General features: G+C 38.5%; 1 protein-coding gene across 1 annotated transcript; it reads left to right on the top strand.

Annotated features, from left to right (window-relative positions):
* The first annotated feature begins 2,181 nt into the window (after nucleotides 1-2,181).
* kcnj14 (potassium inwardly rectifying channel subfamily J member 14) lies at nucleotides 2,182-10,606 on the top strand. The gene is made up of 3 exons (XM_073846574.1): nucleotides 2,182-3,234; nucleotides 6,983-7,300; nucleotides 10,334-10,606. Exons 1-3 carry the CDS (start codon nucleotides 2,182-2,184, stop codon nucleotides 10,604-10,606), a joined length of 1,644 nt encoding a protein of 547 aa, XP_073702675.1.
* Nucleotides 10,607-11,434: the final 828 nt, after the last annotated feature.

Here is an 11,434-nt window from a genome sequence, read left to right as displayed (position 1 = left end):
CTGAAAGGACACTTTCAGCTTTTTGATTCTATGTTAAAGGTGAAGTGTGTAATTTATGGTAGTAGTAGCACAGAATGGAACTGAAAGATGATATTTAATAGTTGACTTAAGTGAACACAAGAAAATGAATGGAAAGTAATGTAACATTTAAAATTTTATTGTGGTTAGATGCTGTTTGCATTGGAAGTCTGTTTATTAAACCACATAATGACTCAATTATTTTATTTATTTGTACATTTTTGTTCATTTATTTATTTACTGAGGACAGTAATATTTTACATCATATATTTTTTTCCAGCAGATTTCCGATGACTAAAAGGGTGAAGAAAGAAGACGTCTATGCACTTTATTAACTGCCATCATTTTTTTAAATTTAAGAATAGTAAAATAAAAAGGTGGGTTAGAATTTTTTAAACTTCAACATTTCATTTTATTGGAGGTGAATAATTAGAGCATATATTGAGCATATTCTCTTTCATGTCACTGAAAGATATTTGTATTAGTTTTATCTTGTCTTAAATGTCATGCTAACTTTCATATCATGTTTTCTCTCTAGGAGTTAACAGACACTGTGATGTCCTCAACGCAAAAACCGCAGATTCAAATAATAAGGAACGTGACAGGGGCCTGACAAACTATTCTCGAGTTGTATTTGCCGTGGATATATTCTACCACAAATGTCAGAGCGAGGGCAGCAGATATTTGAAGACGAAACCTTATGTCACCTCTCACTTTAGAAATCTTCTTTTTCCATGCTCTCGTTTCTTGATTCTCTTTTGAGTGTTATGTTTTTCATTTCATCCTTGGATATGTCCCTGTGCATTTTTCAGAATCTCTTTTTATCACGTTCATTAAGCCTCAAACAGGTTTCTCAAAGGTAACACCACTTATCAGGTCTGAACATTTGGTTCGGTAGAAAATCTACAACGTTGAAAATTTGTGCTTCAGCTTACACTTGTCTGACCTAATGTTCAATTTTAGGGACATTTCGCCAATTGCATGTGTTTTGTTGACGACCAAACTGGATTTGGACTCTGAGGAAGATCTCAAAGCCTCACCTAGATTTTCAAAGCTTTTGGAGAGATCAAAGTTAACCAATAGGTCATAATTCATCCCACTCTAAACCTCTTACTATTATAATCTGTGTACACTGTTTAGTAATTCACAGGTTTTTCTAGAGCAAAATGTCCTTTTCTTTTGAAGAACTGTGTTCTTGGTGTGAGACTGGAAAATCTGTTGAAACCAGACTGGAGATGGAAACATCACCATGACAGAATGTCACTTCTGACTTGTTTTGACATCTAATATGATTGGGAAATGGACTTGTTCTGTGTTCCAGGATTATATTTGCTCAATATTGAAGACAAAAAGGTCTCATCTATGAAGTATTAGCACCATATGTTGACCAGTCTTCATATTAATCGCATGTCTCTCTTGTGTCTTTAAACATCTCACCATTTAAATAAGGAAAGCTGAAGAGGTCCTAAAGGGAAAGATTGGTCTGTATATGCATGCTGTTATTTTCATTCACTTCATAGTTTCTTACACACATGTTCTAGACAATTAATGCATGTCAGTTTGCCTCTACATGTTCTAAAGCTTAACACTGAGGCTTGTTTATGTTTTGTCCTTCATGTTATATAAGTTTGACTTTCCTTCATCCTTCTGCTCTGCCTGAGCTTCGCCTTGTTTGTTTGTGCCTTTTAGTAGCTCACTTTCTTAGGAAGTTGCTATATGTTACGCATAGACCTAAAGCAGCTCTGTTTTCCTATGTCTGGTCTCTGCCCACCACCTAACCTTAGCAAAACTATTGCTAAACCTGAGAAACTGCATTGAAACTGGATTTTTTTTAATTTACTGCATCTAACAACTTTGGAACTTGTGTTCAGTAAAATAGTCCAGGAATACTTGTTTATCAATAGCTGACGGTTACACAGAGTGGACGGAACGCTCAAGTGGAGACTCTTTAATAATGTCAGAGATGATTTCTGATCTGATTGCGTTCCGTCTCTGGGCAGTGATTGGCTGCCGGGATCTGAATGACAATACAGACTCTTTCCGGCCATAAGCCTCACTGTGGAATACAATCTATAACTCATATTTTTGGATATATATTGCTGCATCCATATTTTTATCCACTGAACGCTTCATTTCTCCTGGACATTTTGTAGTTGGTCAATAATGGGGGCTGCTCGGGTAAAGCGGCGCTTCAGTGCAGTTGTGGACACCCCTCTGGACGAGGAGGAAGTTATGAGGCTGGCGCAAAGTGATGATGTCACTTCCTCCCAGTCAGGCACACTTCCGTCACCCAACTGCAACGGCAAAGTGCTTACTCTTCACCACAGCAATGGAGGAAGGAGCGGAGAGAGGGATGAGGATGATGATGATGTGGAGGATGACGATGATGATGATGATGAAGAAGGGGGAGGGAGGAGGGGAGGAGGAGGAGGGCGTGGCTCGGCGCTCAGGGGGGAGTCTGGGGCAGAAGGGAGGTGGGAGAGGAGCAAGAGAAAGGCCTCGTCTACCCTCTCGCCCTCGGCGCCCCACGAACGCCGCGGCCAGTCCCGCCGGCCCCGACGGCGCTTTGTAGGCAAGGACGGGCGCTGCAACGTCACCTTCGTCAACATGAGCGAACGGGGCCAGCGCTACCTCACCGACCTCTTCACCACCTGCGTGGACATCCGCTGGCGCTGGATGCTCGTGGTGTTCACCCTCTCCTTCTTGCTCTCCTGGCTGCTCTTTGGTTTCACATTCTGGCTCATCGCCGCTGCGCATGGGGATCTGGCGTCCCCACCATCATCTTCCTCTTCTCCTTCGTCTGTTTCATCCTCTGTGGCTCCGCTGGAACCTGTGGTGGATTCCAGTCGGGTGGAGACGGTGGCAGAGATGGAGGAACGCTGCTTTCAGCAGGTGAACAGTTTCATGGCGGCGTTCCTCTTCTCTCTGGAGACACAGACGTCTATAGGATATGGCTTCCGGAGCGTTACCGAGGCCTGCCCCCTGGCGGTGTTGGCTGTCGTGTTGCAGTGCATTGTGGGCTGCATCATCGACGCTTTCATCATTGGGGCGGTAATGGCTAAGATCGCCAAGCCCAAGAAGCGCAATGAGACACTGGTGTTCTCGGATGCGGCTGTAGTGGCCATGAGGGACGGGAAACTCTGCATGATGTGGCGAGTGGGAAACATGCGCAAGAGCCACCTGGTGGAGGCTCATGTACGAGCACAGATACTGAAGGTCAGTGAGATGGTGTGCTTGTTTCTTGGTATTTGATTTATTAAAAAATAGAACAAAAATGCAATTCACAGTTTCACACATTACATACAGTGACTTTATACCAAAATACCTGTTCTATATTGAGAATTCAGCACTGAATTAAAATTCATTTAGATAAAATTGAAGACAAAATTGCTTCACTGCTAATTTATATTTTAAAAACTTTTGTCCACCAACTCAAAATCATGTGGTATGACCAAGTCATGTAGTCTAAACCGAAAATCTCTTAAAATATCAGATAATTTGACAATGCAAGGTTAGAAAATTCTGTCATTAATTACTCACCCTTATGTTGTTCCAAACCCGTAAGACTTTTGTTCAACTGCGGAACACAAATGAATATATTTTTGATGAAATCCAAGAGGTTTCTGATGCTGCACAGACAGCATCGCAACTGACACAGTCAAGGCCTGAAAAGGTATTAAGGACATTGTTAAAAGAACCCATTTGACATTAGTGGGTCAAACTTATGAGAATATGTTTTGTGCACAAAAAAAAAGACTTTATTTAACAATTTCTTTTCTTCTGTGTAAGTCTCTGCCTCATGTTCACGAGAGTACCATGAGGCATGTGTGGGGCTGCTAATGCAGAAGCCGGCGTTCTGAGTAAGGACGTTCATCTCTCTTAGCTCATTGTCTGTATATTTGGGTTCAAATAAGTAAGACTGGCCACACACTAATGATTTTCAAATCTTAACTGATTTTAAAACCATGGGAGACCACAGACATAAAGACAGTTTTAACCGATTTTTAGCCTTATAATCCTCTGAACGCACACACTAGATGATTCATCCAGGCCGTGAGACCACATACTTGTTCATTGTAGGAACGATTTCAAAGTTACACAAGATCTCACGGAGACTCGCAAGATCAAACGTGACTAGAGAAGAAAAATACTTAAAGGAGTAGTTCACTTTCAGAACAAATAACAGATAATTACAGATAATGTACTCACCCCCTGTCATCCTAGATGTTCATGTCTTTCTTTCTTCAGTCGCAAAAAATTATGTTTTTTGAGGAAAACATTTCAGGACTTCTATGGTGCCTCGAATTCGAAATGCAGCTTCAAATGTCTCTAAACAATCACAGCCGAGGAAAGAAGGGTCTTACTTAGTAAAAAAAAAAAAAAAAAACTTTTTAACCTCAAATGCTCGTCTTGTCTAGTGTGTACTCTGTGTAGAGATTAAAACGTATATAACTTGAAAATGTTTTTGAAAATAACCGATTGTTTCGTTAGATAAGACCCTTCTTCCTCGTCTGGGATCATTTAGAGCCCCTTGAAGCTGCATTCAAACTGCATTGTGGAAGTTCAAACTCGGGGGCACCATACAAGTCCATTATATGGAGAGAAATCCTGAAATGTTTTCCTCAAAAAACATCATTTCTTTACGACTGAAGAAAGAAAGACATGAACATCTTGGATGACAAGGGGGTGAGTACATTATCTGTAAATTTTTGTTCTGAAAGTGAACTACTCCTTTAACGACAACTGACATTGTCAGCTGTCTCTCCTGCTGCGTATTCAGTTTCACAATGAAAAACAAAGTATAAAAAAGAATAAGGGTGATGTTCTTTCTCAGTACTCTGCTTTCGTGGCATGTTTGTAGCTGCCAAGTTTCAGCTATAGAAACATCCGGTAGGTGACGGCTGCTTGCTTTCATTGGCTATCGCAAGTATCACGCCAGAGGCTGCCCAATCAAGATCTGAGTTCGGGGATGCTCTGTCTCAATCAGGAGCAGTTAAAGAAATCCTAATGATACCACACAAAACCACAGGTTTGTGACAAGCCTCAAATCAGGCCGCACCCCTGCAAATCAGTCTTAAAATCAGCCGTAGAGGTTAAGTTCACCCAAAACTGAAAATTAGCCTATTATTTACTTACTCTCAAGGCATCCTAGGTGTATATGACTTCCTTCTTTCAGACAAATCCAATCAGAGTTATACTAAAAATTGTTCTGGCTCTCCCAAGCTTAATCATGGCAGTGGTTGGTATTTCTCTTCATCACTCCAAAACAAGTGTACAATAAAGTGCATCCATCCATAATAAAAAGTGTCTCACATGGCTCTGGAGGGGTGAATAAAGGCCTCCTGTAGTGACTCAATGTGTCTTTGTAAGCAAAATATCCTATTTAAAACTTAATAATCACTTTAATCTATCTTGCGCAAACTGTCTTACACAGAAGCTGTTCCAGGCAGTTGATGTACAACGTCGGTTTTGTGCCGCTCAGAAGTGACAAATGCAACCGAAACAAAACGTCATCGAATTAGAAGCACAAAACAAGGATTTTTAAAGAAAAATGTTGGAGGATTTTGATATAAGCCAAGAGAAGACTGGTTTTCCTTTTGCTTCCTTTGCTCCTGTAAACAAACATGGTTTTTACGAGACTCACAGGCGCATGCGCAACGGCAACATTTCATGTCATCCTCCCGAAACAGCTTCTGTCTATTACAGTTTACACAAGCTTGATTAAAGTAATTATTGCATTTTAAATATGGATAAAAAATGTACAATTTGCTACATGAGACCTTTATTCACCCCCTGTAGCTGTGTGAGACACTTTTTATTATGGATGTATTTACTCTAAAAAAAGGAAGTCATAATTACTTAGGATGTCTGGAGGGTGAGTAAATAATAGGCTTTTTTCATAACATTATGGTTGAAGCACTGATGTCACTATTTTAATAATGTCCTTACTACCTTTCTAGGCTTTGAACGTGTCAGTTGTGTTGCTGCCTAGGCAAGGTCAGAAAGCTCTCAGATTTCATCAAATATATTTTAATTTATGTTCTAAAGATGAACAAAGGTCTTTTGGTTTTGGAACTAACAAATTAATAGCAAAAGTTTCATTTTTTGGTGGACTAACCGCTTAAAATGTAACAATATTTCACAATATTGCTGTTTTTACTATATTTTGATCAAAAAAGCAGTTGTGGTGAACACACGATTTGTTTCAGTACATTATACAATCTTACCCACCCCAAACTTTTGAATGATAGTGTATGCAAGAAATAAATACCATGCATGAAGGCAGAATACATGGTGAGATGAGAGAGAGAGAGAGAGAGAGAGAGTAAATGAAAGAGAAAAAGAATGAGAGAGATTGACATCTGGACAGTTGGTGTGGTTAATGACGGCTTGTTTTGTTCAACCTTATACCGGAGGTTTATAAGATTTGCAGAGGAGATTAATTTTACCAGAGCAAACCAATGTCTTGCTTATCTGCCCTGTATATGTGTGTGTGTGTGTGTGTGTGTGTGTGTGTGTGTGTGTGTGTGTGTGTGTATGACTTAATTTAAAAGCCTGATTAAATTATTTGTGTCAGTATGCTTTTGTTTAACAGTAAATGAAATCTCAATGTGTTAAACATGTAGATTCAAATGTGTGACATTGCGTAGATGTGTGTATGTCTGTGAGAATGGTGTTTATGCTCGTCTTTTATTGTGTTCATACCTACATGCAATAATGTGCTGTTTCTAACATGTTCTGATGTATTATTGAGGTCAGATGGTCAGATGTTTGAACATGGAGATCAAACAAATAAATTCTTATATTTCATACAGTATGGAATTGCCTAAGCTGATTGGAATAAAATAAATAACTGTAAACAGTCATCTAAAATCTAAATAAAATGGTCTACAATTAATAACTATAAAATGACTAAAATACCAATTGTGTTATACTAAACAATGCTTTTTACCTTTACCTGCAGCCACGGGTGACCCCTGAGGGTGAGTTCTTGCCATTGGACAATGCAGACCTCAACGTCGGCTTTGACACAGGAACAGATCGCATCTTTTTGGTGTCACCGGTGACAATTGTGCACGAAATTAATGAGGAGAGCCCTTTCTTTGAGGTGGACAAGCATACACTAGAGGGAGACAAAGAGTTAGAAGTGGTGGTGATTCTGGAAGGAATGGTGGAGGCCACTGCCATGACAACCCAATGCCGCTCTTCATACCTGGCCTCTGAGATCCTCTGGGGTCACCGCTTTGAACCTGTGCTCTTTGAAAGGAAGAACTGCTACCAGGTGAGACTCATGGAATAAAGAAATGGAGAGTGGAAAGTGATGGAGTTGAAAGGAATAATATTATTAAGTGGAAATGCAGTGGTTGTAAATGTAGAAGTACCAGATGGGACTCATTACAGTGTTAAGACAGCATTGTATTGATATTCCTCTGGATAGAATGTGTTCTAAAGTTGTAGACCTGTGTAATTAAAGGGGTTACTCCACCCCAAAATGAAAATGTTGTCATTAATTGTTTACCCCCATGTTGTTCCAAACCCATAAAAGCTTTGTTCTTCAACACAATTTAAGATATTTTGGATGAAAATCGGGAGCTTTTTGACTGTCCCATTGGCTGCTAAGTTAATAACACTGTCAAGGCCCAGAAAAGTATGAAAGACGTAGTCAAAATAGTCCATCTGCCATCAGTTGTTCAATCATAATTTTACAAAGCTATGAGAATACTTTTTGTATGCAAAGAAAACAAAAATAACTCTATTTAACAATTTGTCTTTATTTAACAATTCTGTGTGCAAAAAGTATTCTAGTAGCTGCATAAAACGATACACATGGACTGTATTAACAATGTTCTTACTACCTTTCTGGGCCTTGAATGTGGTAGTTGCGTCGCTGTCTATGCAGAATCAAAAAGGTTGGTATTTCTCTTCATCACTCCAAAACAAGTGTACAATAAAGTGCATCCATCCATAATAAAAATGTCTCACATGGCTCTGGAGGGGTGAATAAAGGCCTCCTGTAGCAAATTGATGTGTTTTTGTAAGCAAAATATCCATATTTAAAACTTAATAATCACTTTAATCTATCTTGCGCAAACTGTCTTACACAGAATCCAGGCAGTTGACGTACAATGTCGGTTTTGTGCTGCCCAGAAGTTACGAATGCAACCGAAACAAAACAACGTCATCGAATTAGAAGCACAAAACAAGGATTTGTAAAGAAAAATGTTGGAGGATTTTGATATAAGCCAAGAGAAGACTGGTTTTCCTTTTGCTTCCTTTGCTCCTGTAAACAAACATGGTTTTTACGAGACTCACAGGCGCATGCGCAACGGCAACGTTTCATGTCATCCTCCCGAAACAGCTTCTGTCTATGACAGTTTGCACAAGCTTGATTAAAGTGATTATTACATTTTAAAGTCTTTCTTTAACAATTCTGTGTGCAAAAAGCATTCTAGTAGCTGCATAAAATGATACACGTGGACTGTATTAACAATGTTCTTACTACCTTTCTGGGCCTTGAATGTGGTAGTTGCGTCGCTGTCTATGCAGAATCAAAAAGCTCTCAGATTTCATCAAAAATATCTTAATTTGTGTTACGAAGATAAACAAAGGTCTTACGGGTTTGGAAAGACATAAGAGTGAGTATTTATTGACAAAATTAAAATTTTTGGGTGAACTATCCTTTTAACACAGTTTCATCATGTTTACATTTTATACTTATATAGAAAATTTACATTTCAAAATCTGTTGACTAATATAATTATTGCCATTTCAAGTTTAACCCACAGCAATAACATTGCTTATCAGAATTGATATTCTGATTTTGTTCAAATAAATTGGTCTAGTTTTCTAACAGTGTTGCCAGATTCCAGATTTAAAAAAAAAAAAAATCTGGGGAAAAAAATCAGAATTTTTATGTGCATTTATGTGCAACTAGGATCAGGCAAATTTAAAAAATTGTCATTTTATAATTTAAATATAATTGGCTACTTTTTTCACTATCCAGTTCAAGCATTTTTTCTACTTTCTTAAATTTTCACAACGGCATCTTAGTGCCACGTAAAAAAGAATAATAAAAAAAATTTAAAAAATTAAAAATTTGATCATGCGATTAAAGTTGTAATATTTTGAAAAAAAAGTTGAAATTGTGAGAATAAAGTCTAAATATTAAAAGAACAAAGTCGAAATGTTTAAGAATGTCAAAAATTACAAGAATAAAGTCAAAATTATGATAATTTATTTGTGGCAATTAAAAGATTAAAGTTATAATATTTTGAGAGCATATTCTAACCTATTGCGCATACATATGGCCCAGATTGGAAGCACTGGAAGAAATTCCAAAGTCTCAGCTTTCAAAATCTGTCAGTTTTATAGTGAAATACAAACAATATGTATATTGCAATAATTTGTTTTTCACGCTCTTTAATGTGGCATAACAGATCGCTGTATTTGTTGTTGTTGTTGTTGTTTTTAATTAAATACATGTGATAAATGAAAGACGCCACAGACATTTTTACAGAGTAGGTGGTGGAATTTTTTTTACAAAGAAAACAGTATAATTTAATGAAATGAATATCTCCTTGTAATCGAAAAGACGATTGATTCACATGAATACAGTGATCTGTCCATTTGCATGCACAGGCTATGCTCTCAAAATACTAGAACTTTTAAGTGCTACGATTTAATTATTGTAATTTTGACTTTATTCTTCAAACATTTAAACTTTGTTCTTGAAACATTTTGACCTATTTCTCGTAATTTTGACTTCTTTGTCGAAATATTTCGACTTTATTCTTGTAATGTTGCATTTTTTTGAAAATTTTTAATGTGTCACTAAACCAGCGTTGTAAGTTTTAATTAATTGGAACTGAACTGGAATTTAAACTGAGTTGAAATGTCAAAAGGCATTCTCAATTCACTTCTGAATATCAGTCAATTCTGAATAAAAAGGATTTACTGATACCATAATTTTTTGCGCTACAAACCAGCGTGTTCATAATAATGATAATGCATTAAAATAATATGATAAGACACACCAATTTGCAATATCAAGCAGCAAAACAAGCTGTTTTGTACAGCTAAAAATAGCTGGACGTAGATGAGACTGGAAGCCAGACACAATAAATTTACAAAAGGCCAACCCCACTCTTATGGTAAAAATAAGGTGGATAACCAACTTTATGCTGCAAAGATGGTATTGAGTACAGTATGTTTTAATTCTCCTGCTTCATTTCTTTCATGTAGAACTAAAACCCTGACTTGCAGGGTTTTTCTTCAAGAAATGCAAATCTAGTTACTGTGTCCTCCCCACCTCTAGGTGGACTACTCATACTTCAACAGGACTTATGAAATCCCGGACACGCCAACCTGCAGCGCTAAAGAGTTAGCCGAGAAAAAGTACATCCTGGGCTCCCGTTCCTCTTTCTGTTACGAGAATGAAGTGGCACTGCAGCTCTCCCCCTCTGTCCCTCCCTGTCCTGACCAATTCTCTCCATCCCCCTGTTCTTCCCCCTCTCCCTCACCCTCTTTCGTTGGGCCCACACCACCATCTCGACAAGACTCCTGCAGTGAGCACCCACACATACACTGAGCCATGCGGCTGGGATGAAAGGGCACAGGGGAAAGCAGTGGTCAAAGAAAGAAAGGGAGATAGATAGAGAAAGAAAGGGAAAGGGTCAGGATGGAGGGAGGAGTTGGAACCGGGGGTAGGGAGAAAGAGAGAGAACCAGCTGATGGACAAAGGGCTGGAAAGACAGACTTGGACAGGGGACTAAGGCAAAGAGGACCATAAAGGGACAATGTAGGACTGATTAATGACAATAGGTCATGCTTAAGATGGGCTGAGAAAAGAGAGAATACACAAAAGATGGAGAATAGAAAAGGGAACAGGGCCTCTCACCGCCTGGGAGAAGAGAACGAAAAAGCAAGATATCAAGATAGTGGGGTGAATTCACCAAATGCTTGCGCCATTGCAGTATTTCAGCATGCGTCTTATTCGCTAACGCCCCGTAATCCTGTTTTACCAGAAGGTGTTAAAGGGTTAATTCACCCAATAATGCAAATTAGCCCATGATTTACTCACTCTCAAGGCATCCTAGAGGTACAGTGACTTTTTTTCCCATTTTATGTTGCTGCCTTATGTTAAACTGTTTTAAATTACCTTTTCCCCACATCAGTCTAGATTTCAGGCACCATAATGACAAAGCAAAAACAGAATTGTCACAACTTCATAAATTTGTTCAAAAATAATTATTCATACCTTTGACTCAGTACTTAGCTGAAGCACCTTTACAAGATTTGCACATCAACTTTTAGCAATTTTCTGCCATCTTCACCTCATCTCTTAACCTCGCAAGCTCTGTCAGCTTGGATGGGGTCTGGCAGACATTTGCAGATTTTTCCAGAAATATTTGACTGG

The sequence above is a fragment of the Garra rufa genome, chromosome 9, assembly GCF_049309525.1.
Source record: "Garra rufa chromosome 9, GarRuf1.0, whole genome shotgun sequence".
In the NCBI taxonomy this organism is placed as follows: Eukaryota; Metazoa; Chordata; class Actinopteri; order Cypriniformes; family Cyprinidae; genus Garra; species Garra rufa.
This window is presented reverse-complemented; position numbering and strand designations above follow the sequence as displayed.